At 48.7% G+C, this 26,144-nt stretch overlaps 9 protein-coding genes across 9 annotated transcripts; 3 read left to right on the top strand and 6 right to left on the bottom strand.

Moving 5' to 3' along the window:
• Positions 1 to 295: 295 nt before the first annotated feature.
• FOBCDRAFT_26926 (uncharacterized protein) lies at positions 296 to 1,532 on the bottom strand. Its single transcript, XM_031180043.3, has 2 exons — positions 1,223 to 1,532; positions 296 to 1,176 (listed from the first exon to the last, which is right to left on the bottom strand). Exons 1-2 carry the CDS (start codon positions 1,298 to 1,300, stop codon positions 649 to 651), a joined length of 606 nt encoding a protein of 201 aa, XP_031045930.3. The 5' UTR covers positions 1,301 to 1,532; the 3' UTR covers positions 296 to 648.
• Positions 1,533 to 2,297: 765 nt separating this feature from the next.
• Positions 2,298 to 7,166, bottom strand: FOBCDRAFT_180034 (uncharacterized protein). Its single transcript, XM_031180045.3, has 3 exons — positions 4,105 to 7,166; positions 3,840 to 4,003; positions 2,298 to 3,614 (listed from the first exon to the last, which is right to left on the bottom strand). The coding sequence occupies exons 1-3, from the start codon at positions 6,785 to 6,787 to the stop codon at positions 2,508 to 2,510; spliced, it is 3,954 nt and encodes a 1,317-aa protein (XP_031045932.3). The 5' UTR covers positions 6,788 to 7,166; the 3' UTR covers positions 2,298 to 2,507.
• A 1,252-nt stretch (positions 7,167 to 8,418) lies between these two features.
• FOBCDRAFT_26914 (P-loop containing nucleoside triphosphate hydrolase protein) lies at positions 8,419 to 9,778 on the top strand. Its single transcript, XM_031180046.3, has 2 exons — positions 8,419 to 8,762; positions 8,862 to 9,778. The coding sequence occupies exons 1-2, from the start codon at positions 8,678 to 8,680 to the stop codon at positions 9,647 to 9,649; spliced, it is 873 nt and encodes a 290-aa protein (XP_031045933.2). The 5' UTR covers positions 8,419 to 8,677; the 3' UTR covers positions 9,650 to 9,778.
• Positions 9,779 to 9,846: 68 nt separating this feature from the next.
• Positions 9,847 to 10,363, bottom strand: FOBCDRAFT_291185 (uncharacterized protein). Its single transcript, XM_059611782.1, has one exon. The coding sequence runs from the start codon at positions 10,335 to 10,337 to the stop codon at positions 9,906 to 9,908; it is 432 nt and encodes a 143-aa protein (XP_059467053.1). The 5' UTR covers positions 10,338 to 10,363; the 3' UTR covers positions 9,847 to 9,905.
• A 28-nt stretch (positions 10,364 to 10,391) lies between these two features.
• Positions 10,392 to 12,524, bottom strand: FOBCDRAFT_291182 (uncharacterized protein; the record flags this gene model as incomplete). Its single annotated transcript, XM_059611781.1, has 6 exons — positions 10,392 to 10,433; positions 10,482 to 10,823; positions 10,893 to 11,290; positions 11,482 to 12,121; positions 12,202 to 12,452; positions 12,503 to 12,524. 6 exons carry the CDS (start codon positions 12,522 to 12,524, stop codon positions 10,392 to 10,394), a joined length of 1,695 nt encoding a protein of 564 aa, XP_059467052.1.
• Positions 12,525 to 13,010: 486 nt separating this feature from the next.
• FOBCDRAFT_219831 (uncharacterized protein) lies at positions 13,011 to 15,089 on the top strand. The gene has a single exon (XM_054704113.2). It carries the CDS (start codon positions 13,508 to 13,510, stop codon positions 14,855 to 14,857), a length of 1,350 nt encoding a protein of 449 aa, XP_054560088.2. The 5' UTR covers positions 13,011 to 13,507; the 3' UTR covers positions 14,858 to 15,089.
• A 785-nt stretch (positions 15,090 to 15,874) lies between these two features.
• On the bottom strand, positions 15,875 to 19,403 carry FOBCDRAFT_272103 (uncharacterized protein; the record flags this gene model as incomplete). The annotated part of the gene is made up of 5 exons (XM_031180050.2): positions 15,875 to 16,029; positions 16,078 to 17,228; positions 17,275 to 17,903; positions 17,967 to 18,200; positions 18,258 to 19,403. 5 exons carry the CDS (start codon positions 19,401 to 19,403, stop codon positions 15,875 to 15,877), a joined length of 3,315 nt encoding a protein of 1,104 aa, XP_031045937.2.
• A 1,262-nt stretch (positions 19,404 to 20,665) lies between these two features.
• FOBCDRAFT_180029 (uncharacterized protein) lies at positions 20,666 to 22,224 on the top strand (the record flags this gene model as incomplete). Its single annotated transcript, XM_031180053.3, has 1 exon — positions 20,666 to 22,224. The coding sequence occupies one exon, from the start codon at positions 20,666 to 20,668 to the stop codon at positions 22,085 to 22,087; it is 1,422 nt and encodes a 473-aa protein (XP_031045940.2). The 3' UTR covers positions 22,088 to 22,224.
• A 54-nt stretch (positions 22,225 to 22,278) lies between these two features.
• FOBCDRAFT_317827 (general substrate transporter) lies at positions 22,279 to 24,164 on the bottom strand (the record flags this gene model as incomplete). Its single annotated transcript, XM_031180054.3, has 4 exons — positions 22,279 to 22,710; positions 22,761 to 23,785; positions 23,840 to 24,094; positions 24,151 to 24,164. The coding sequence occupies 4 exons, from the start codon at positions 24,162 to 24,164 to the stop codon at positions 22,394 to 22,396; spliced, it is 1,611 nt and encodes a 536-aa protein (XP_031045941.3). The 3' UTR covers positions 22,279 to 22,393.
• Positions 24,165 to 26,144: the final 1,980 nt, after the last annotated feature.

Below are 26,144 nucleotides of genomic sequence, written 5' to 3'. Positions count from 1 at the left end.
GTGCTTCAGCGGAAGCCATTGCGATTCCGCGTTTGCTTCATTGTCCATACCGATGCTACATTGGTGCGAGTCAGGTGGTTGCCGATCATTGTCAGCCGCTAGCTTTTATTGCGTGTTGCCACAGCATCATACCTATTTAGTATATAAAATGTCAGCCTCAGTTTTGACGCAACTCGATGTAGTATTGTGATTGCTCATATTACTTTTGGCGTCTGTGAGTGGCAGAGCCATATGCTTCAATGAGTCAGGACACCAGTCAACGACAAAAGAAATGTCGTCGGAGATGAAAAAGAAGCAGAAAAAGAAGCAAGTATTTGTAAAAGCTAAGTTGTGTACAAACAGCAGATGGACCTCCTTGCTGACTCTGCTAATGAGTGAATGATATGACCAGATGATTATGTGACAACCCGGGTGTCATTGACACTCCTTGAATGGTAATGGTACATGACTCTTTCATCATTAATAATATCCCGTTCTACCATATGGGTGGCTGTGCCACGAGGTCAACTCAAGTCCGAGTTTGTTTCTCTTTCATCTCCTAGACCACTGTACCATGACTTAATACCAGCCAGCTTTTATGTGTTCCTGTAAGAGATGCCAGTGATTTCTTTCCCTTAATCGAACATCAATATGCACTCCAGTTGTCCTTCAGAACGCAATCAAGCGATCCGAAGAGAAGAAGCCCCGAATACCATTCTGAACAGCCCCGAATCGCAGGAAGCGGCATGATTCGCTCTCCAAGTGGTTGACCATACCAGCTAGAGTTGTAAATTCCTTAAGGCACTTTCTGTTTGGGCAGTGATAGAGCTCTTGCTGGTGTCGTGGTGAGGCCAGGTGCTGATTCAGGCTCGACAGCTGTCTAAACAAGTCGCCACAGAAGTAACACTCGTATTGTCCATAGCGTGAGTTGAAGGCGAGAGAGGTTGCATGGTAAGACACTGTTCCGTGCCATTCAAGAAGTTTGTTGCAGACGAAGCCATTAGGGTCTCGTCGTCTGACCTCTTGATACAGCGTGTCGCGGTCCAGAGGTGCGTTGGGGCAACATCCGCGCTCGAGATGGTGAACAACACCACTGGCAGCTTGGTAGTATGCCTTGCAGAAGGGGCAAGAGACTCCTTTTTGATAGGTTGAAACACCCGAGTAGCTCATTCCTTGATGCCGTCTGGAGTTCAAGTGCTACCACAGTCAGCGTTAACTCTCCCGTTCCTTGTGGTAAACAAACCTGGCTAATAGCATGCCAGCTCGAGAACTGCTGATCGCAGTGACAACAGTAGAGGCAGGAGTTGACCATATGGTCCATACACTGCTTGTGGGTATGGAAACCGGCACCACAAGAGTCGCATTCCCATTCAGGTGTATAGTGCCCTGTTGCATTACAGTGTTGGTCGCGGGAGTGCTCTCCTGCAGGGAACTGCCTCTAGCAAGTCCCGCACGAGTACATTTTGCACTTGGTAGCTTCCGAGAAAGGGTTGAATGTCTTTTCTGCAAATGGGAGTGAAGCTTGGAAGATGGTGTTGTGCAGGTGAGAAAAGTCGAAGTTGAGGGGTTGAAAGGTAAGGAAGAGGCACCGAATTATGGGCGCACGTGATGAGATCAAGGCTGGCGTGGCAGGAACAATTTGGTGCAGGTCGGGTGGCTTTTGTCTCCTGAGAACTGAGCCATCCGATCCTTCCAAGGCTCGCTGTCCTGGGAGTGCGTATTCAGCAGTGTTCTTTGAACTACAGCGCAGTTCTGGTGAGCCTAGCTAGGGGAGGCAAGAAAACTTGAGACCTTTATCCTAAGTGATGAAAATGAGCAATCTAAAACCCTTCTAAGTTGATCTTACCTAACTACTTTTGACATTTAGAGTAGAGGTCCTAAGCTTTTTTGCTCCCCGAGGCCTAGTCACTCAGACCCCCCAAGGGCAAAGATGCAGGTAGTATGCGAGCTCAAAAAGACCCGAATATAATTACTATTATACAACAGATATAATATGCCATTCCAAATCGACCTCAGATCAGCGTCTTCTCATCGACTACCGATTCCTCAACCTAAAGCAAAATACACCAGATACAACGTTAACACCGAGCATTCACATCCCCCTCATGGCAAAGCTATCATCTTATGCGGATCAACAATAGTATCAATGCTCTTCTGCACCTGCTGAAAACGCATTATTTTACAAATCTCGCTCTCAAGGTGATTTATCAGCTCCGCCAACGTCTTAAACTCCTTGGGAATAGTGTCAACTGAGTGGATCCAGGGACGAGGCAACTGAGTTTATCACTCTTCAACTGGCTTTTTTATTACACGAACGATCATTCACAGGTTGACTACAAAGACCTTCATTGATATTTTTCAAGCATATGAGATAACTGAGAGCATTAGACATTATTCGTGACAAAGTTGACTCTTATCCGCCATGAGGGACAAGTGGTGTCATCATCAAGAAACAAAACGATCCCTTCCGACTCCATGCTTTTCACAAACCGCAAGCAACAATGAACCAGCAAACCCATACTGCGTCTTTACCCTTCAACGACCATCTCATCCACCATCTTCATAAACCTCTCCCTATACTCCTCCGGATCCGCTGTGATGCTCATCGGTCCCTTATGCGCAACCTTGTTAAAGATCTTCACAATCTTCGTTAATGCCCTCGCCTGGAAAGCATGCTTCGCCCAGAAAAAGTCCAGCACAACACATCGATACGTCCACTTCCCATCCACATCATCAACACCCCTTCGCCAGCGTCCAGCATCTGATTCCACAACTGGAACTTCCATGCCTTGCGGGTATCGTACTAAAAACAGGGAATAGTCCACTGCGTTGTGTGAGGCGAGGAGTGCAGAGTCCGCGAAGAGTAGTGATATAAGCTCTTGTTTGGCTTGGTGTGTAACACGGACTTTGTCGGGAAATTCATCGACGAGGCGTTCTATAACGCTGTCTGGAACAAGAGCACCGTCTGCGATATCTCGTTCTGGAAAGAAGTAATCGTTTGGCTTGAGGTCGTACGTCTCCCACTTCTTTCCCTCATCACCCTTTGGTTTTCCATACAGTAGATTCTCCATGACAATATGATGTGTCGGCGCAGCACCAATCATACCACCAATACTCGCCTGCGACGAGACCACCAAATCCGTGATCCTGACGAGTAAGCTATGTGGTTGAAACTTCATATGTCCCACATACGGATCCAACAACTCCTTCACGAAGAAATCATGCTCAAAGCGTCTTGGCAGCGATTTGATGAGATACTTCTCATTAGCCGTCGTGAAAAACGTAGAGCCGCTGTACCCTAGATCGCCAATGGGTATGAGCTCAGCATTGTCTTCTCCATCTGTCTGGAAAGACTCGTGATATTCATCTTCATCAAGTTGCCAGACCTCTTTGCGCAAAGCGAGAAAGTCGATGGAGCGATAGCGTGTTAGGAGGAGACGAAAGAGGCGGAAGAAGGCGATTATGGTTTTTATGATGCCTTTCTTTGACTTGCCGTGGCGTTGGCTTATGGCTTTTGCTATTGAGCCTGAGATGCGAGATGAACGGATCTTCATGCCTGCGGTTTTGGCCGTTGGCTGATGGAGTGAAGAAGGTTTGGCCAATTTGAGGCTAGAATTTGTGTTGTGTTCGAGAAGCTGTTGGTGGAGGGTAGTAAGTGAAGGTAGTGGAATGAGAGTTTGGGTGTTGGGAAGTCTGACGTCACTGAATCATCAGTTGAGGATCGAGATCGAGTCTCAAATTCCATGTGATTCCAACTTGTGCAACACGACATGTTTTAAAGAATAAAAATAGCCAATTTCTCAGTAGAAAAAAATTATTATTATATCAGCGCTGTATATCCTGTTCATCCCGGTCATTACCGTCCCGTATCTATAGTTCTGTTTATCTGTGTATGATTGTAAAAAGGAAACCCATCGCTTGCTTTGCGCCAGTCGCTTCAATCCCAATTCCAATATGACAAAGAAAACAATAACTCCAAGCAATTTCCCTTGTTGCTTTTGTATATTCGCTGTGATAAGCCATCCTGAAACAACTGACGCTCTAATATTATGACCATAATGAAATGCAGTATAAAAATGAATGTGCGTTCAGCTTAGAAACTGAACAGTCCACTTCGTCTCTTACCCAATGGGTAGACGATTAGTGCACTCATGAACAAACCGACACTGATACCAATGGCAACTTGGATAACCTTGAACAACACATTGAACGCAGTTCCTTCAAGATTACCCATCGTGTTCATGTCAGATGCTACCTTTGTTCCGTTCTTGGTGATCTCATCAGCCATAGTGATACTGGCCAACAGAGAACCTCCTGCTGCAAGACCAGAGGGAACCTGCACAAAAATGGCTGGAAGCATAGCCGCAGCTGCGAGACTGTATCCGACCTTGCGGGGCTTCTTCTCGGGCTCTTGGTGTTTCTCTGGTGTTCCGGGTCGAGACTCGGGGTCGTTGAGTGTTGGGAGGGACCAGGAGTCCGAGTCGATTCTCTTCTTGGTATATCGTGGTCGAACCCTGAGCTTCCACCAGTCGACAAAGTCCAGGTATCCATTCTCCACATGCCGTCCCATTCGAGAGTACAAGTTTGCAAGAATACCAATCGTCAAGGCACCCAGCATATTGGAGATTTGGCCGTTTCCTCCAAAGTATTCGGCGCAGTAACTGTTGACTGACCAACCAGCTAAAGCCATCCCGACCATAACGGGAGTTTGCTTCCACTTGGCTTGGTTGATGAGACAGAGACACATGGTGAATCCAGGGACGAAGAGGAAGTACCATTCCCGTCCAAGAGGGTTATCGCATGTTGAGCGACTCGTTGCGTTGCTATCAATCATGCCGTAGAGCGAAGCACCGATTGTGATACCATATCCGAGGAAGAGAGTGTAGATGAGAGCATGCACCATACGTACACTACCGGCGACGAGGTTATGACTTTGAAGTTCGAGAGAACTACAGAGGACCATGTACCCTGGAAGAATCAGGGCGATACTACTCTGTGCTAGTGCACTGAAGCAGAACAGTTTGCCATTTTGGATAGAGCCGAATGCTCGAGCGAAGAACGACGTGATAAGGGCGGCCGAAACTTCAAAGACGTGGGCGTACAGTTCATTGCTAGGTGCCAAGACAAGTTGAAGAATGCCAACGATACATCCCAGAAAGAAGGCAATAGGCAAGTCGATGAATCGACCTTGGAAAGCGAAGGGCGCCACACAAGCTGATGCGACACCGTATAGGAATACTCGAATCCAGACGTTGTATTTATCCTTTCGTGCGTTGACGTCGTCCAGTCGTTTTGTCGCTTCTTCAACGCCGATCTTGTCGTGGACAACTTCTTTGTAAATGTTGTGCACGTCTCGAAGACGTCCGAGGTCGATACCCTGCGGTACACGAACGAGCTTGACTTCAGTGGTATGTGTAGTGCTATCATCGAAGCTGATGATCATACATCCAGGGAGGTACAAGAACTGAGCTTCGATTTCGAGGACACGGGATGACATGGTCATGTACTCTTCCAATCGATGTGTAGGCGCACCATACATCATAAGAGCTCTACACAGCTTGAGTAGGTACCGATGTCGTTGGATAATACCCGCAATATGAATAGTAATCCGAGCCTTGTCGCGCTTCTTAGGAGGAGGCGGTTGTTGTTTAATCTTCTCAGCCCACTTATCAGAGATATTCGCTGAAGCTGGCGCCGCAAACATGGAAGAAGACTTCATCAACTCCGTAAGTGCAAGCGAAGACGTCGAGTGTCTGTTCTTGTGGTAATTGAACAAACCGCTCGTCGGTCGTGAGCGAGGCGGTGATCGAATAGGAGGCGTTCCATTAGATGATCCAGGGCGAGATATAGGTGGTGAGTTACGAGGCGACATGAGTGGTGTACCCGTGTCCTTGGGCGTGTTCATTCCACTACCTGGTGTTCTATCATCGTGATACAACTTAAGTAGTGAGGAGAGAATACCACCACGATATTGGTCCGGTCGAGGAACGTAGTCGTGGGCGTATGCTTGTTGAAGAACGGGTGTAGCTGTACCAGATGCTGGTCCGCCGTTGGGATGCTGTGTGAACAAATCCCGTTTTCCTTTGCGGGTATGAGATCTGACCAGATTCTCAGCCGCAGCGTGATGCTGAAAGCGATCAGAGTTGGCTATGCGTTGTCGAAGACCGAAATATCCTGCATCTTCAATGGTATTCGACCCAGCTGGCGGTGAACCCTTTGGATTATCATAGTCCTCAATCAACGGCTTAAACGAAGGAACTTCCTCGAGGTCAAGCGATCCTCGTCGCGACCCAGGGGCAGAGTAACTCCCCACAGAAACAGCTAACCGATCAGCTCTCTGTCGAGCATCAGCCATAGATCGATACTGTCTCTCCGTCGTCCTCGACTCCGCCTGATCCGCCTTCTCCCTCTCATTAGGATCATCATAACTCGTATTTCTCCTCAGCGCAGGTCTCGGCCTCTTTGGTCCTACATCCGGGGTATCTGGTGTGAGATTCTGAACCTGTCGTTTCTTCTCCTGCTCGGCGGACAAGATCTTTGTGAGAGCAAGGCTTAGTTCGTAAGCATCTGGTGCATTAGGTGGTAATTCCCCGGGAGCTAGTTTTGGTGAACCTGCTGGTGAGAAAACACCTTCATCTTGACGCTGCTGTCGTGTTTGCTGTTGGTGTGTTGTTGAGTCGCTGCTTTCTCCGGAGGATTCTTTGCTGGAGTGGAAGCCTACTCGCTTCTTTTCCCTGCGGAGGGGAGTATGTACCTGGCTAGGTCTCCCGCCGCTCCCACTCCCACTATCGTTCTGTTCAGATAGCATAACGAATGAATATTTTTATGATAAGAAAATATCGGGTCTGGAAATTGGGGAAAGCGAGTTGCTCTTGTTATAAAGGACTAGGCCCCTCGAGGGCAAAACTGAGTTTGGAGGATTGATCATGTTGTCGATCAAGGGGGGCATGATTTACATACTATTCTGTGTCTGTCTGTGTGTGTATACTCTCGCTCCGGGGCGAGAACAAGAAAAACAAAACTGGGCCTGTATAGGTTTTTTCTCTGTAGTGTTGTGGCTACGGGGGCGGCAAACTTGCGTGATAAGGACTGTGGGTCGCCGAGAGCAAGCCCGAGACGGGACACGCCAGGTTTAGTTCACTGATTAACTCTGCGATGATGCTATATAAGTTGATGGATATGATGATGATGGTGTGCTTGTTTCCTTGGTTTCTGAGCCTATAAAGGGCTCGTCATAGCATTCGTGGTATGTTGTTGGATTGGTATTGGTACTGGCGATATCATTTTTGGTGTTTTTGCGTCGAGTCATGAAAATTGTTTCTTATCTGACCCTCATTAAATGCCAAAACACTCGTCATATATGATGAAAATACTTAATACACTGGAATTCTCTTCAAACCAAGCAAACTATTTTCTTCTTCCCTTGCTCAACCCACGCAGGCCAATCCTCGCTTCAGACCTGTCGTCTTGGACCAGTCTCATCATGTCTGCTACTCGCCCTTCAATTGGTCCGGTTAAAGTGTCTTGGTTATCATGAAAAAAAGAAGCAAACGCTCGGATTACTCGTTCGGGGAGGGTGTGAGATAAAAAGCAAGGACCTCGCTCACTGCACCCGGACTGCCGGTACAATAATTAGAAGCCAGAGCTAGACGGGGAGAGCTTCCAACGGGCTTCTTCCACCGCCACGTGCCGGCCGCTGAGACCTTGAAGTGCCCTGTGCTTCAGGGGACGATGGGCTCTGCAGCTACAGGACAGCCCTGCAGCGATCGGTTAGGGGCCGGTTGGGCGCTAGAGAGGACTGGCTTTGACATTTGGAATTGAGGCTCTCTGACTATTGACAATATTTCCGAGATGGTTCATTTTTAGTACACACCATCTTTGCTCTGCTGAAGAAGGCCAGAGAATCACCTTCCACGTTGACCATGCAGGGCTGGCAGTTGATCGACACTCTTGGTTTCCTTGATTGGTGTGATTGACATGCGAACTGACGTGCAGATGCAGATACTGACAGAGGCGGTCACTTGTTGTCTCTTGTCCTCCCACATTCATAATCGACTGAGGGTTCGTATTCTGACGCGTAATGTTCAATCACTGAATGGTGAGTCAGTACGGAGCATCTCGAATGAACACCACCAGATCCATAACTTAGCATTCCTTGTAATCACATGTTAGAGTTTAGAGGCTCTTTGGGCTCCAACCTATTGAACAAGGGCTCATACTTGATGTTGCTCCATTAATGGAGCATATCTTGAGATCCACCCGATACCGGCTTGTCCGGAGCATCCACCATCAGCGGATCATAGCGCCGATAGAGAAAAGCCAAGCTTGGACTAGAAAGCTCTAGACACGATACCAAATCTGATTGTGTCTGTTTCTAATAATTTCATCACCATCAATAATCTTGTTTCTATTCTTGTAGAGTTTTCAGTTAGTTCCAGTAGTTAGTTGTTCAACGTATTACAAGTCTGGTTAGCGGCATGATAAGCATCCCCAATAAACAAGCTTCAGTCTCATTGGGTCTACACCTTGAGTCAAGGTCAAACTCACCGAGACAGACGCCCAAGCGCGTTCACTTGACGCGAAGCGAAATAGGTTAGGCCATCACTTACGGATACTCTTTCTACCCTTGAAGATCTGGGCATCAATAATCTCCCTGCATCTCCATTGAAACATCGTCATCTCGCGAAACAACATCACAATGTCGACGTCTACGTACACCATCCCTGATCGCATCGTGCCAATGCGCGTCATCGTCTGTGGCGTCCATCGCACAGGAACGTTGAGTACGTTTTGCTCTATCTCAGGGGGTTGATAAGCCCCCCCTCTCAACAATTACGCGCGTAACCTACTACCCGAAAATGTGAGCTGAAACAGACCAACAGGTATTCGTAACGCTCTGTGGCAGCTTGGTTTCCACGATTGTTACCACATGCAAACTCTCTTCAACAATCCCACCCGGGCCCCTGAATGGGTACGTGCTATGGAAGCAAAGTACGCCGATAAGGGGACTTTTACCCGCGCAGACTGGGATCATTTGCTCGGCGATTGTCAAGCTGTGTGTGATGTTCCCGCTGCGTTCTTTGGTCCTGAGTTAGCGGAGCTGTACCCTGAAGCTAAAGTCATTATCATGAACCGAGACCCTGAGAAGTGGTATGAGAGCATGCTTAATAGTATCTACTTGATAACCACCCCAAAGGGCTTCTTGGCTAAACTAAGTATGATTTATTGTTTTTTGCTTGATACAAATCTTCAGTATATGGCAAAGTATAGCAAATCGATGAGATCTCTGGTTCAGAAGTATGACCACGGAAATGATAAGGAGAAGGCAATTGCATGGTACAAAGCGCAATACCAGGAATTCCATGACAGAATTCCAGCGGATCGGTATATCGAGTATACCATCACAGAGGGCTGGGGACCGCTGTGTGAGTATCTTGGTGTTCCTGTACCAGAGGTTCAGGACCCTGTGACAGGCAAGACGGTGGAGGCACCGTTTCCACATCTCAATGACGGCGAGACGTTTAGAAGGAATAGCAAGGTCATGAAGAAGAAGACCATGGAGAGGGCGAATCAGAATCTACTGGCGGTTGTGGGCAGGTTGGCCTTGACGGGTGTGGTGGGATATGCTGGTTATCTGGTGTGGAAGACTCGACTTGGAGGACGTGTTTAGTCGAGCTTGACTATGTTGATTACTTGGTCAATGAGGATCGTGTATTTGTATTGTATCATAGAAACTTTCTTGTCCTGTTAAGGGCATCCGGGAATTCAGGCACCAGGCTACTCGCATGCAAGTTATGCTAAGGGTAGTCTGTTCAACGCCAACTTTCGTGCATCATTACTCCTATTCATATCATTCCTGTAGCAGACCTGTCATATACAAGAGACACATCCCATCGTTCCCTGAACTCATAACCTTCCAATCATCATCAACCCATCATCTTCAAAAGCTTCATAAGCTCCGCAATATCAGCATTACTCGCCCTTCCCCTCAGGTGTCCATCCCGATCCATCTGCTCCATCTTGAGCTTCCTTGACCCCCACAACTCCGACCCATCAACATCAACATCCTCAACGTCCTCCAGCCCAACCTCCGCACCCCTCGCCTCCTTAATAACGTTTCCTTTACCCTCGTATAAAAACACGTCCATGGCTTCTGTGGCGACGTTGAGGAACCTATCATTTCCCACGCTGCGCTCTCGGACATCGGAGTTCCCGTGCCCCGCGGCCGTCGAGAAGATGTAGCCTACTACAAAGGGGAGTTGGTACTCGAAGGGTACGTAGGTGAGGAACTCGGGGCCGACTCCGGCGGTGAGGGCGCGCTTGAGATCGGTTAGGAGGGACCATGCGATGTTGTGCATGGTGAAGAAGTTGAAGCTAATATGGGGAATTTCGCTGTTGACGACTTGGGCGAGCTATTCGATGAAACCACTTGGAGATTTTGGCACTGCCTCGAGCTGGGATCTGTTAATAAAAGCTTGCTGTAGGGACTTATCAGGGCTTACGTTGGCCTCCTTGGCCTTTTGCTTCAGGTCCTCCTTTATATGACCCTTGCCATCCATCATTGCCTTCTTAAGACACTCCGTCAAGAGTTCTCCGACAGTAGCAATTGTCCAAGGCTCATGGGGATTATCCACACAAATACGGCTGTCCAACGAAAGGGACACCCAGCCATCTAACTTTGTGTTCGGTGCCCAATGGGTGAGTGAAGTGCCCAGGCAGAGACAGTAGTTGTTGTAGTAGCCCTCAAGGTCCTTGGACGGATTTCCAACGAAGAAGCACGGGTTGCCTTGGTATCCCCAGAACTCCTCGAGACCCTCCCACGCTTGGCCTTCGGGAATACGACCCTATTGTCGAAGGGCTTGGTACAGTTGTGTAGTAGTCATAAGACCTCTGCTGGGCGCAGCAGCCTTGACACCATTGACATGCAGCATAGCTCGCGTGTGATGGATCAAAAGACCGCAGTATATAGGGTTCCGACGAAGAAACGGGAACGCCACATTATCATCACTGTGAGCCATAGCACCGAACTCCATCATCGACTGGTTCGTCTCATAGATAGGGTCGTGGTTCCAGCGCGTCGCTACTTGGAGGACTTGCCTGCGCTCAGCCGTCTTAGGAAGATCAACAAGAGCCTTTTGGATCTTCAGACTCTCCTGCTTGAACTGCTCATACCCGCGTCCGATGGACTCTCCAAGACCCTGGACAATGTCGAGATACATCTGAAGAGCCCACGATATCCAGAGACGAGGGTTCTCTTTCTTTTCTTTGAGCGCAGCGCCTATGCCGCGGACAAGCTCGTCCTCCACGTCACCTTGACCAGGGTTGTGTTAAGGAAGTGAAAACCCGGGAAAATCTCAGACAGGGCCGTCTTGTCCCGATTCCGCCTCTCAGTGTTATTTCCGCCACCGGCACGGAGCCTCTCTTTATACCAACCAAAGGCGCCGTTGTAGCTTCCAGGTATGACAGTGTCACGGTTGTGATCTACTTAGCTCTTGAAAAGACCCATGATGTCTAGAGTCAGGACCTTGGCCACGTCGTAAGCCGCAAGGTTGTACATTGCGCCTGGGCTATTCCTTTCCTTGTCGATTCCTAGCCCTTCACAAGCTGCCTCGAAGCACAAGTGCGCGAAAACAGTTGTGCCGCCGAATTTGTCCATCACCTTCTTGATGTCCATCTCTATGCTGTGGGCAAACTCAAACGCTGTGTTGGTAGCCAGAGCCACAGCGGCAAGATCAAGTTCGCCCTTGGCGTACTTCACCCAGAGCGAATGGATCTCTTGGCTGAGATAACCATAGTCACGGAGAAGAGCGGTAAAAGCGAAGAAGGCGTCTTCCCAGGCGACCTCTTCCTCAACGGTGTATTGAGTTTCAGTTGTAGGGGTAGGCGTGATGTCAGAGGCGTTGAGGAATTCCTCTGAAGGAGTGTAGACGTTGAGAACGTCAAACATGCCCTTGGCGGTGTGGTTTGTCTTGATATCCGTCTTCTTGTCGAGATCATCTGATTTGAAAAGATCAGCTTCCATGATGGGTTTGAGATAGCCGCGGACTTTCTCCAGGACCTCAACGAAATGAGAGTAAGAAGCACCAGCGGCGATCCCTTCTTGCACCGCTCTCTGTGAGCTTCTGAGAGAATGATCGTCGAACTATAAATAATATCAGCAAGACTGGAATCAACATAACCAGATGCGTTAAACACACCCTAGATACCTCTCTCCAAAGCTACAGCAGTCCGATGAGGAACCGCAACAGCATTCGTCTCGGCAACATGTTTCGCCATAGCCTCAAAGTCCCTAACTCTGATGACATATTTCTTTGTGCTAGGGTCTTGCTTCTCCTGTGTTTTCTTGTTCTTAGCTCTGATAGGTCCTTTGCCCTTTCCATTTCCCTTGCTCTTCTTCCTTTTCTTCAGAGTGTCGAGAGCCGCTGCGCCAACTGCACCGTCAGCGTCGTGGCCGTGCGCTTTAGCAGTGTTGGCTGGCTATATTGCTACAGAGTCTTTGTCGGCTTGTATTGTTGGTAAATACTCATATAAGCTGGGGAGAGCATTTTGAATTGATTTTACTTTATTTGTTGATTCTGCTGATATCTGTTGATATTTGATGTTGATGATGGTTTGTTTGCTGAGACGTGGACAGCCTCGTTGCTAGGAAGTGGCTAGTAACAAAAAGCAATGCCAGCTTCCCCTGAAGACGGATTTATTAAATTCCGCTTGGGAACATCTGTATGCTTGTCTGACTACCGAAAGCCATGTTTCAAATTACCCATCATAATATGCTGGTGTTTTCTCATGCAAAATGACAAGATGACCTGCATTTCTAGTGCATCCCGGCAGTAGATGGTGTTTTATGAGGGTAACGAACCAGCATCGGCAGTGAGTAATGCCACCACTCCACAATCCACCAATTACGCCTACATCCGGAAATAAACAAGATATAAATAGAACCAAAATAGCAGCATCCATCATTTGAAGATCAGATTCATACAACACAGCATAAACAGAGAGAAGAAACACAGAATAACCCCCCCCCCCACGTCAAATGCACGTGAGAAAAATGGTCTGCAGTGGCCCGCTGCGCTCTCTTCCCAAGACCACAATCAGATCACGACGATCACCTGCCCTCCCCCCCTCACGAATATTCCATCAATTAGAATGCCCAATTCACAAGATGTCTTCTAGCGTTGTCTCTTCTCTCAGCTTGTTGCTCCCCCCACGCTCTCTTCAGCATTCCTCTCTGAGGTTACACGGCAATTGGCGGGTGCTATTGGACAAGCTGGACGTGGGGGCTAGAGTAGTCAGGCGACTTGTGAACGGACGGTACCTGCTTCTGCGAGGATGATCGCTGTTTGTTTCTGGTCTCTGTGATGGATGGCAGCCTTCACAATATGCTCGACATCTTTGCTTCCATTTCGTAAAGGTGGCGTTTGTGTAACTCTCCGTGTAAGTGATCCCTCTCAAACGCCCCTGTATTGATCCATTGAAACCCTCAATTGCAGTAGAAAACTGCACTGGAGACCCCCACGATCACTTCATGTCTCTTGACTCGCGTGAGGTCACCGGTTCGGCCCGGAGTCTCTCGGCCGGAGCTCAGCGGATGTCTTGTCGTGTCTCTCCCCCGCCTTTTCACCACGCACCCAAGGATCCGGACCTAACCCCCACGCTTTTCGAACCATGCCTCTCTCGAACTCAAGAGCCTGAGCCTGAGAATGGGCTACCTCATGACAAGGACGCCACTCTTATACCTAGTCCTTGGTTGGACATAAAAGAGCAGCTGACGCCAGCCTCTTTTGAACAATGCCTCTTCAGCATACTATCCTTTCTTCGTTTTCCTCTGCTTTGCTTGTATAAAAAGAAACTGCTTGCTGCGTGTAATCTGCTTGCACTTATATACTTTGCACTTATATCATACCATATGCCTTCGACATTGCTTGAATCTCCCACCATGGGCTCTCCCAAGGCTTCTCAGCTGCGCCTCGGCGATGGCGTATACGTTCCTACCCTTGCGTTCTTCACTCCCGAGGACGAAGTCGATACTTCAGCTACTGAGAAACACATCATCAAGCTTCTCGAGTCAGGAGTAGCTGGTATTGTTGTCCACGGCTCCAACGGAGAATGCGCCCACCTCTCTCCTTCAGAACGAACCACCATCATCCGCGTTGCTAGAGATACCATCTTCCACGAGGGAAGCGGTACGCGTGTTCCTCTCATCGCAGGCTGTGGTGCCCAGAGCACAAGGGAGACAACTGAACTGTGTGAAGATGCTGGCAAGGCTGGTGCTACACATGCTCTTGTTCTACCTCCAAGCTACTACGGCGGACTTCTTCCCGATGATCTAGTCATTCAGCATTACTACGCCGTTGCAGACAAGAGCCCAATTCCTCTTCTGGTGTACAACTTCCCCGGCGCTGCAGCTGGTCGAGACCTCTCATCCGACACGATCCTCAGCATCGCCAAGCATCCCAACGTCGTAGGCGTCAAGCTCACATGTGGCAACACTGGAAAGCTCGCCCGCATTGCAGCTGATTGTCCAGAAGGATTCTGGGTCGGAGGCGGCAGCGCAGACTTCATCCTTCAAGGCCACGCCGTCGGAGCCAACGGCACCATCTCAGGCCTTGCCAACCTCTGCCCCAAAGCATGCGTTCGCATCACAGAGCTCGCAGAAGAAGGAAACTGGAAAGAAGCCCGTCAGCTGCAAGCCAAAGTGGCCAAGGCTGACTGGACGGCGATCAAGACTGGATTCGTTGGCGTAAAGGCAGCACTGGGACACTTTTCCGGGTACGGAGGCGAACCTAGACGACCTTGCGTGGCGCCATCTCAGAAGGATCTTGATACTATTGCACAGGGGTTCCAAGAGGTAATGGATCTTGAAGTTACCCTTTAAAAAAGCATGTTTTTGGGTCTGGGGGACAAAAGCAGGTTGCATTGAGCGGTGACGACGTTGATGATGACGATACCTGTTATTTCGAAGCAAAGCACGGAGATGGTGTTGTGGCGTTGGGCATACACTACACAGCCATCAATCATATCAGGCTGTTTTGTAGCAATAATTTCGATGTACATAAAAATACCAATTTAATGCTTGAAGGATATACATCATATGCCTGATTACCCCATGGAAACTACCATTCCCCGCAAAGTGGCCATATTTTTAATAATCCCACGCGTGTGCAGCAGAAGCCGGTGAGGAAAAAGATGTGTCTCGTGGTCGATTGTGCGTAGCCAATGGGGGGTGAAAGTTGGTGAGGAGCACGCTGGACATTGCCGCTTTGGGGTGATGATGCTTACACGAGGTGTCGGATGTTCAATGGGGATATGCTGGGTGTACGAGCTGGAAGAGAGACGCTTGGATGGGGATTGTCAATCGTGGGGAACCCCGCAGTTGGATCTGGATGTGGAGTTGACGCTGTGAAAGAGCAAGTAAGAGAAGCTGAGTTTGTAATGGTGTTGATGTCCTCGGGGGGAGCCCGAGTCTGTGCTGTACCTGTACTTCACTACATGCCTACATGCAAGTCAAATCAGGTACTTGTACAAGCTTAGAACTACTGATATACATGCAGCACAACTGAACAGGTAGTGAGAACACACTCACGCCAAGAATCACAAGCAATTCATTCATGACGGGGAACAACACGAACGGGTCATAAGATGAACCCAGAAAATACATATGTAGCATAGCCAACACAGGCAAAGAGGAGAATGTGGAGATGGCTAACAAAGTGCCCGATGCGTTCGTGTGGAGAAGCGTGGGGGGTTAAAAGCACTCGGGTGCAGTTCCCGGACTGAAGCTAAGTTGAGACGGTGAAGAAAGCGTATGTTGTCGGTAGATTTCGGGCCATTGATGCGCGAGATCATGCCATTGAGTTTGCATATGTAATCGATGCTTCTATGGATTGAGGGTCTAGAAATCGGCTGCGTCAAAGTTGCGGATCAAGTCGTAGTAAAACTTGACAATGTCCACGTGCGACTCAATCCTGATCCTCTCGTCGACTGTGTGAATGTTCTCTGAACCGCGCTGTCGACTCGGTGTCCAGCGGTAAATGTTTGGTGACAAGTCTATAATCTATTAGCATATTCCCTCGCCTCGTGTAACAATGCACTTACTCAGGTAATGTCTCGTGTCGGTGTTACCAGTCATGATTTCACCAACAGGTACAACCTTTCCGCCGTCAAAGGCAAAGCTATGCTGGATTGTTCCGGAGAAAATATCCCAGATTGGGCCGCTGGTAGGTGATACGGGCGTTGTGACTGAGTTGCGGAACGCTGTGAGTTTAAGATGACCATCGTAGTCAAATCCAGGTTTGATGTTTTGAGACTTTGCGTCATCCTCGTAGGCGCTCAGGGTAAGATTGTACTTTTGAACAACGGCATCAATGTTCTTTACGAACTGCTCCTGTACCTTGTCAAGACTGTCTTGGGGTGCAACACGGTAGTTGACACCAAGACTGACAACTTCTGGCATGGCGTTGATCTTCTGACCGCCTCGAATAATATCGACCGCTTGTGTCGTCTGAATAGTGAATTTGGCCATGGGATCAAGATGAAGAAGCTCATCTTTCAGCTTCTCCAGATCATCCTTCTTCAGAAGATCATGAAGCTTGGTGTGAGAATCCGGGGAATGGCGTGCCAAGCAGACAAGATGGTTGTAGACAGGGCTTCCCTTGAGGATGGCAGGTTCGTAGGGCTTGGATTCAAGAGCAGAGATGATCTCGGCCATGATACCGATTCCTGTGTGAGGATGAGGAATGGAGCTGTGGCCGCCCTTCACGCGAAGTTCAGCCCAGATATCGATGGCGCCCTTCTCCTGCACCGAGGGGAGAACGTAGAGGGTATCGTCAATAAGCTGAATACCCGAACCACCCTCGTCCAAAATGAACGGGATACCGTTGTCGCCATATCTCTCCGTTAGGAACTCTCCGATCTTAGCAGCGCCTCGAGGACCAGAGCACTCCTCATCAAATCCAAACGCCAGGATCACAGTACGCTTCGGTTGCCATTTCGTCTCAGTGAGCAACGTCTCAATGGCTGACATGAGAGCTGTAAGACTGTTCTTATCATCCGATGCTCCACGTCCCCAAAGCCACTCTCCATCAAAGTAAGCGTCGAAAGGCGGATGCGTCCAAGTCGATGGATCAGGTACGGGAACAACATCTTGGTGGGCTGCAAGAAGATAAGGCTTGAGCGAAGCGTCGCTTCCAGTAAATGTGTAAACAAGACCAAACTTATTAATCTTCTCCAGCTTCGCATATTTATGTCTAAAACATGTCAGTAAGAATCTGTGAATTGAGTTCGGTGGCTTACATGGCTGGGTACGTCTTTGCCAGGACATCATGTAAATCGTAGAAAGGCGCCCAACGTTCGTCTTTATCCACATCACCTAGATCATCGTAACAAATTGACGGAACGCGCACAATCGCTTGATGACGCTTCACTTGCTTATTAAAAGCATCTTTTGAGTCAAATAGTTCACTGGCGGAAGGGAGACCATCGTTTCCGGGTGAGAGCACAGGCGGCAAATCGCACTTGAAGTCATGCTCATTTTGGCCAATGGGCTTTTGAGTTCCGAAAGGACCGAGGGTGAAGCCTGAAGCTCCAGCTACAGTCGCCAAGACCGCGAGAGACTTACGCACCATTTTGAAGATATTTGGTGCAGAATTGGAGATGTCGAGGTTTGAGAGGGAGGATTTGTAAGGTGAAATGGGTGGGGAATAAAGACATAATGGAGTCGGTAGCACGACATCGGCGCCGAAGCCGAAGCCGGACCCGGTTGAGATAACGGTTGCTAAAAGTATTCCCGATGAGGAAGTTGGGATAAAGAACTTTTGATGGAGGATTTTTTTGGAGGTAAAACTGTGTTGATCGATGGGTTCGACGTTATTCCCGGGAGTATCTGGGGGTTTTCTTTGATTGCCGCTGTTGTATGCAGGCTCCTAGTTAGCAATAGTAGTTAGCTACCTAGTGTAGTATGGAGGGCTCAGTTAGAACGAACCTACTCTATGTATATCGACCATGTCTCGGATGGTCTTTGGCCAATCAATGACTGACGCCTTGCGATCCTCGAGTCGCTTTTCCAGCCATGCCACAAACGCGGCGAACTGGGGGATCTTGTTCCACTTGTTGCAAAACGCCTTCAATGCAGCGTATTGGGCCTCCAGCCAGGTCTTCTCTCTTTCGATTCCGCCTTCAAACCCATGCTGCAGAAGGACCAGCTCCCACCCGAGCTTCGACTAACAGACTTGGCAGAGATACGGGGGTATCTCGCCGGTCTGGCGGATCCCACTTACACCCTGCATCAGACATGAGTAATAGGTGCAATTGCCTAACCCAAAACAATGAGTCGCTTCCCGAGAAACAGCAAAGACAACTCGTGCAAACCATTGGTTCGAGAGTTCCTCCCTTGTTGATGGCTGCCCAGCTTGCTTGGCAGCTTGGATCGCAAGATCAAGCGCAGACTTGACGGGAGGTTTCCCAAAGGCCTTGGAAGAGAGGCGGTTCCTCTTCTTCCAGCCTTTGGTCTTATTTAGGACTCGGAACCTCTCATCCACGTTGGCCTTACAGTGGCTCGCTGGCCACCTATGCAATGGGTCGATGCCTGCCAACCCATCTAAAGATGGGTTGTAGCGAAATATAGACACAGTTGCGACTCCATCTGAGGTCCATGCTCTGGCTGTAACATAGGCTCCCTCGCCATCTTCGTACATGTCATGGTCGACTATCATGACAAACGAATGGACAGTTGAGGGTATACTACGCATGAGCGCATCCCTCAAGTCAGAGACATTAAGTTGTATCTTTGAAACGCCATCTGGTGATGGGCGGTACCGAATCTCAAAGGGCTTTCGCCTATCTCGAGTCTTAAGGCCGATGACTTGTGTTTGTGGAGTGTCGACGAAATGAACTCGCTTGCGCTGTTCAATAGGTAGAAAGGAGATCTTTTTTGGGTACTGGGTGATTTGCATCGTGTTGTAAAATGCGCGGAGATAAACGATCAGTTGTTTGAACATCTTCAGCGTGGAATTCCATCTCTCTGTACCGGGGGGAGAGTCTGGTGGCAGGACAGGCTTATTCCAGTCTCTCATCTCCTCAGACGGACGTGTCATGCTTGGAGGTATGACGACATAGAGTTTGTTTCGACGGGAGATTATCCCATTTCGCTGCTGGGTGGCTTCCATCTCGAACCAGTCCTTAAAAGACTGGCCGTGCTCTTCTGGCTGCTCGGTGAGGTGATCTCCCGGCAACACCAACGGTCCAGGAAAGCTGTATTCGTTATCTGCAGCATCCTCCTTGGAGAGGTATGCCCCCCTGGCCAGTCTGCCAGTCTTAGCCATGGCCAGGGTCCTCTCCTCCGGAGATGGTCGCACGAATCCTGAATTCGCTGCAGCTCTGCTACAATCGACGTAGGTAGACGAGTGGCCGCAGGTGGTTGACATTGTGACGTGTTGGGGGTGGTGAGAGAGAAGAAGGGGAGGGAAGACGTATGTCGTGGAAGTAAAAGTGTGTATCGTAGAAGAAGATGCGATGAAAACTGGTAACAGCGAAGATGGTTCTGCTGACATTGACTCAGAAAATGAAAAGATGGCCTGTAGAATAAAGAAAAAAGAGTAAGCAATCGTTCTGAAATTCACCACATAGGCCTCTAAGTAGTATCGCCAGACTACTTTTCTAGAAAGTCTTTGCTTCGCTGAGGATTCGATCACTTACCTTGAATATCTAAGGACTGGCGTGAGGTTTTTTTACTTTCTTTGCACTATTTGAAGAGTTTCTGTGATCAGGAAGAGTGAAATTTGAGTAGAAAGAAGATGGACGCAAGATGGAGGTTAGCGGGGCACTGGCAAGTTCATGTAGAGCGAAGAGGGTCGGTGCCTAAGGCGGAGGGGGAACAATAACAATTGGACTGCGCAGGATTGGCGAGTACTGGACTTCAGAAATTAATGATTGTATTCTTTTGGACCGAATACTGCATGGGTTGGTCTCGGGAAGCGAGTGTTTATGTCAACATTATACAACATCTATACTCGCTCGTCAATAGTTTCAGTAGAAGCTGAGGAGGTCTAGACATCATAGACATGTATCATAATCCCTCAATGATTCTTGGGCGTTCGGTATGTTCCTGGAGATATTTCGTTGATAATCCAACAGTCATGCTGCATCTTCTTCGTACAATTCCCAACCTCAACACCAAAGACATCGCAATAGGGGAGGAAAAACGTATCTCACTTTTCTAAAAGCACGAACATACAATTGATAAGACCCTTTGATGTTGATTTCTTTGACATCTTGTTCAAAGAATTCTTTTACCATCATTGTGTTCTGCTGTTCGGCCCATCTGTTCACCAGGCTGGTCCCTCTGTTCGCATGCTATTGTTCACTCTAGCCTTTCAAAACATTTCCCACTACCAACATCTCAATGGCATCCAAATGTTCCAGCAAGGACATTTAAGCAACGACTCGCCTTCATTTCCAACATTATCATACTCAGGCATCGTCTATTCAAGCACCCATCGAAAAGCGCTTCAATCTTATGCTACAAACACAAAAGCAACATCAATCCCTCGTTCGAATTCTTATGAATCACTATATACTCCAGCTATTATACTATAACACATACTGTCAGTTCGAAAACACCATTCTATACTCCCGCGATCCTCCCTAACATTGTCAGTATCAACATATACCCTTCCAACCATACACCATGCCTCCTCGTTTCCACTCCCTCCCTCCCGAGATCCAGGACATGATCCTGGAAGACATTTCCCGAGAACCCTCAACTGCCCCTTACGCCACCGTCTGCAAGTCCTGGCAGAATTTCTTCGAGCGCAAGAATTTCAGGTCGTTCGCTATCGAGCAAGATGACCTGCGCTGCCTCTCACGACTCCTGACCGCCCGACGCCAAGGTTTCGTCAAACATATATGGTATCGAATCTATCTTCCTAATTCCAATCCCAGGATTTCAACCAAAATCAAGAGGTTCGAAAAGCCTAAAGTAACATTCCGTGCGGACAGGGTCTTTACCCATTCCATCTTTGGACTCTGGGATATCCTTTCTCTATGGGATCCAGAGAACAGAATCACCCTTGAGCTAAGTGTTTACGCATACGACGATTGGGCTCCTATTCTGCGGCAAGAGCGTATATTTGAACGGGATCTTGCAGCGTACAAGGTCCACAAGGAGTCGGGGTCAAGAGAACCTTACCGTTACGACAATCCTCACGGGCCTTACATTGAACAATACAGGTTGTGGGGCTTGCCGTATGCTGATCACAGGATACGGGGTCACTGGAACACCTGTAGGCATGACCTCATAGGTTGGAAGGATATTGAGCTCACCACAGCAAGACGCGCAGATGCACGACCATACTACATAGAGGAAAATGCCATCCTCCCTCGCGTCCCTATTATCTCCAAGTTCCTCATCCGCAATACGCAATTCCGTCGAATATACCCAGGAACTCTACTTCAAATGTTCAAGAGTTTCAAAAACCTTGAGGATGTCACCATCGAGCGATGGGCTTCTGTCGACGCCGGTGACGAGACAGATTGGACCCGACATGCCTCTGTAGCTTTTGCCTCGGAGCTCCCAGCCTCAGTCAAGACATTATCCATCGATGGAAGAAAATGCGCTGTGTTCCAGGATTGGGTATCACGCGATGTTAAACTAAGAAACATTTTGGCCAAACGCTTCCGCCAATACTCCAAGGAACTGGCACACATGTCTGTAACGGACGTTATCGATGCCAAAGACTTCCTCGATCTCTTCCGCGCCTCCGTCTCAGAGGACGACTTGGAATCATTGATAAGGTGGCCTGATCTTGAGACACTTACGCTATCGACAGATTTATTCGAGACGCAAAATCGGGTCAAAATAGAGAAATTGCTCTGCTCTGCGGCGAGAGCAGCACGAAAGATGCCACAACTTCGAAAACTTGAAATCAGGAGCAGCAGACATGCACAATGCTTGTTTCGGTACAATGTAGTCGAAGCTATAGCAGAGGTAACGTGGTCAGGGCCAGTTGTCGATAGTACCGATATTATGAAGGAGTGGGAGAAGACATCTGCATGGAGAAACAACATTGACATGATAAATGACTTCTGGGTATGTAAGCGAGTCAGTTGAAGGACACATGAAAGGCAATGAGGAAACTGGTCCTAAACGAATATACGTTGACGAAAGTGATGGACCATACGCGGACAAGGAATGCATTCACAATGTTACAAGGAGGGTTGTTTCAAAGCGTTGAATCTTATTCATAAGACCCATCACATTTTACAAAACCAGTTTAGATAAAAACAATAATGATAATTGATCGCATTTCTTACGTCAAACTGGCCAACTCCGTATGATAACTATAGTGACAAAACCATAACGAACGCCGCGTATGCATCCAGTGCTTGCACAAATATTCTCAAGCAGCCTTTCTCTCTAAGCATCAATCTTCTCAACACGAGAATCCTCTCCAGAGTGAGACTCGCTATTTCTACCCTTGTCATTTCCGCGGAAGACGGCCTCATCTCTCTGGGCACGGGTGATGTATCCAGGTGGGACCCACTTATGACTGTTCCAAGCCTTAAGACCCTCCTGACCATACATGAGATCGACATTCTCCAGACTGAGTTGTCGAGATTCGAAGAGGAAGAACCAGATGAGAAGAGCAGCAGCCAGGTTGGTTCCAACCAGGACGAAGCCAAAAGCATACTTGATGCCAGCGTCGGCGATAGGAGAGAGGAAAGCGATCATCCCTATTATGGTTGTTAGAAGCAATTAAATCCCAAGGATGGTTGTAACTTACAGTTACCAAGCCAGTTACCGGCAGTAGCGATAGCGGCTTGCTTGGCACGAGTACGGAGAGGGAAGGTCTCTCCTATGACGACCCAAGCCATGGGACCCCAGGTACTGGCGAAAGATGCAATAAACATGCACGCGCAGACGATAAGAACGATACCGACTGTGCTGTTTGTCTCGGGATTGATAGCCGTACCAATCGAAGCAAACACGCATAGCCAGGCAGCTTGCCAAATAGCACCGATGAGCAGAGGCCAACGACGCCCAAATCTCTCGACGAACCAGAGACCCGCGAAAGTAGTACCAACGTTGACAGCACCCAGGATGAGCTGTGTTTGGATAGGGTCCTCAATTCCAGCAGACTTGAAGATGGTGGCGCCATAGTAGAAGAAGTAGTTGACACCGGTCCACTGCTGGAGGAAATGGATGAAGAAACCGAGGAATGTGCGCCAGACGAGCTTGGGAACTCCGCTCTTGGGGTTGAAGCACTCGAGCCAGCCGCCCTGGCCGACTTGCTTCTCCTTCTCGAGGATGCCGCGCATTTCGTTCAGATCGTCCTGGACAAGAGGGTGATCAAGCTTATTTTTCATACCGCGAAGACGTCCAAGTGAGATCTGAGCACCCTCCCAGTCGCCCTTGGAGGCGAGCCATCGAGGAGACTCGGGGACACACAGGATACCGATACCGAGAGGGAGAGAGAAGCCAATGCCGAGGCCAATGACGATTCTCCAGGATGCGTCGCTGTGATCGATCTTCTTGAGGCCGAGACAGACAATGTTGGAAACCAGGATACCGATTGTGATCATGAGTTGGTAGGAGGCGACGACGGCACCACGGATTTCGCGAGGGGCGCATTCGGACTGGAACATGGGAACACCGACGGAGAGGTTACCAACACCAAGACCGGCAACAAATCGACCCATCATCATATGAATCCACGATTCCATCGCCGTGATCTGAATGACATTACCAATAATGAACAAGGCGACTCCGAAGGTCATGCTCTTTCGACGTCCCCACCAATCAGAAGTGCTGAGAGCTTGTCAGTTGACGTTTTGGGGTTGCGCGAGGGTCGTTGGGACATACTAGGCACCGGATAGAGCACCGATCAAGCTTCCTATACTCATGAGACTGACCATGGTCGACTGGATAATAGGCACAAAGACCTTTTCGTTCTTATCATAGTCATAACCGGTTGCGAAGCGATCTATAAAGTCTCGGAAGAGGAGCATAGAACTAATCTGCCCAGTATCGTAACCGAAAAGGAATCCACCGATGGACGTGATAATGCCCAAGATGATGGACTCGATGCCGCAGTCGGCGCCATTCACCTTGATAGACCTGAGAGTGTTAGCTGGGATCGATAACCAGAATAGTAAGGGAGAGAAGAGACATACCTCTGACCCAGCATGGTTACAACGGTGTACGACTGTCTCACAGGTTTAATGAGAAAAGGAAATACAATAAAACTAGAATAAAGATCTGTTTCCAAAAAGCATAGAAAAAAGGGCGGGAAGACGAGGTCTTTTATTCTTCAGATACCAAGACCAAGACCTGGGGTATAAGAACGAAGAAAAACGGAAATGGCCCTGCCCCATAAGACTATTAGGGGAAAAGGGCAACAGTCGGGGGTCCCGACAGGGCATGTCTTTCCGTTCCGCGATGGATGATGATGATGGAGAAGATGGGATGGGGGCGGGCATCATTTACTAAACTTGGCAGTCGTCATGGGGAAGTCAAGTCAAGCCAAGTCAAGCCCATTTCTCTCAGAGACAGCCGTTGTGCCAGATGCAGATCACCTCACAGTTACAGCACCCAAGACTCACTAGAGATGGCATTGCAGACAACAGAGCGTGGAGAGGTCCATGTGGTTATTAGTCTCTAACGACGTTTGACGATAAAGGGCCGATGTCAGTGGCGTTGCTTTCATCCTTCATCATCTGGGGTTTCTCCAGTATCTTTTTCCTCTCTCTCCATCTCTGCTGCTGGCCTCAGAACCTGAACCGCAACAAGGCGAGCGAGCAACTGCACTGAACAACGGGGCCTTGGGGTGTCCATGGGGGAACGAGTCAGTGCAAGTGGATCAAAGATGATTGGATTTCTGGAAGAATGTGGATGCGAATAACCCCTTGGCATGGGGTTCTCTCCCTCTGGGGTACGTACACCCAAAAAACTTGGCGAGAATTACAGTGGACGTCCTCTCTAATTTTCTTGGTGTTGTTAGTTGTAGAGTTTGGGCTATGACGTAACGTCCAAGGCACCGCAAGGTAAGCTTAAACCGCCATGGGTGCCAGCCCCATTTTGGAGCGCTGGTATTGGTCAATCTCTGGGCTTACGGCATCGTTCTCGGTGCGACTTCGACCACAACCCCCGACGATCACTACGCGTTACACAATTCACGACACGCTCCCTACACAGAAGAGACAGACGTTGGAGAAAAAACCTTGATTGTGTAGCGAATTCTGGGGTTTTACTTGCGGAGAATCTCCAACGTCAACCACAGCCATCATCCACTCATTCTCACTCACAATCACAATCACAATCACACTCCGCTCGTCTATCCTTGGCTCAAGTTGCATTCATCGCCAAGTCTAGTGGGTCATCGAAACGATTCCTTGGCTCTGATACCAAGTACCGGCATATCAATTCGATCTTCCAAACCCAGCACTAACCGTAAAACTCTTTCAGCTCGAGTAATTCTCTTCTCTCCAACGTGACCTCGCCTACAGTCATACGGAGTACACTGACCACAATCCCCAGCCGTGAAATAGGCACAAATCACCCCCAAATTTCTACTCCGGACCCGCGTTGTCATTTCGGAAGACTCCTCCAGGACCCACCCGGAGCCGTGGAGAGCCGGCCGTTTACTCGGAGCTTCATGCCTGTCGCTGGGGAACGGACAATCCATCTTGCACCGAAGTAAACGGCCCTTTTTCAGCATGTATACTTGTCAAAATATCTCAGAGCCCCTATTTTCTTGTCTTCCCCGGGCGAATGGACGCATTTATCCCCCACGGTCCCAACAGACGCAGTGAGAGATATCTGGGGACTCCTCATTCCCAACTCCGCGTTCAGGTACCCAGAATGGCGGAGATGGTGAATATGGAGCATTGTACTCTGTATGTGAGTTTGTGAAACACCAGCTGACTCTGTGAACGGGCCCTATAAACGGCCGTAATTCGGCGATGCAGACTTGAACGTGCTTGAATAGTCGAGATATATCCCGTATTATCTTCTTCAAACATCCGACTTTTGTCGAACTACGAAGGATTCTCTTCGCGTATGTCTTCCGAGCTGACCTTTTCTTCGAGGCTCAAGGCCAGTGCAAACTCGGTGAGTGTTGGTACGTGAAATGCCAAGAAACTCTGAAAAGAACGCATGACCCAACTCG

The sequence above is a fragment of the Fusarium oxysporum genome, chromosome IV (genome assembly GCF_013085055.1).
Source record: "Fusarium oxysporum Fo47 chromosome IV, complete sequence".
Taxonomy (NCBI): Eukaryota; Fungi; Ascomycota; class Sordariomycetes; order Hypocreales; family Nectriaceae; genus Fusarium; species Fusarium oxysporum.
Note: the sequence above shows the minus strand (reverse complement) of the source record. Positions and strands in the feature narration are given on the sequence as shown.

Bases quoted from the DNA above. Each gene is read 5' to 3' on its own strand.
- FOBCDRAFT_26926 (XM_031180043.3), bottom strand. From the start codon at position 1,300: ATGGACCATATGGTCAACTCCTGCCTCTACTGTTGTCACTGCGATCAG. The intron at 1,177-1,222 runs GTTTGTTTACCA...TGACTGTGGTAG, and splicing joins GCTGGCATGCTATTAGCCAG to CACTTGAACTCCAGACGGCA.
- FOBCDRAFT_180034 (XM_031180045.3), bottom strand. From the start codon at position 6,787: ATGCTATCTGAACAGAACGATAGTGGGAGTGGGAGCGGCGGGAGACCT. The intron at 4,004-4,104 runs GTAAGAGACGAA...CAGTTGTTTCAG, and splicing joins ACTAATCGTCTACCCATTGG to GATGGCTTATCACAGCGAAT. The intron at 3,615-3,839 runs GTAATGACCGGG...CTCCACCAACAG, and splicing joins AGAACTATAGATACGGGACG to CTTCTCGAACACAACACAAA.
- FOBCDRAFT_26914 (XM_031180046.3), top strand. From the start codon at position 8,678: ATGTCGACGTCTACGTACACCATCCCTGATCGCATCGTGCCAATGCGC. The intron at 8,763-8,861 runs GTACGTTTTGCT...ACAGACCAACAG, and splicing joins CCATCGCACAGGAACGTTGA to GTATTCGTAACGCTCTGTGG.
- FOBCDRAFT_291185 (XM_059611782.1), bottom strand. From the start codon at position 10,337: ATGCACAACATCGCATGGTCCCTCCTAACCGATCTCAAGCGCGCCCTC.
- FOBCDRAFT_219831 (XM_054704113.2), top strand. From the start codon at position 13,508: ATGTCTCTTGACTCGCGTGAGGTCACCGGTTCGGCCCGGAGTCTCTCG.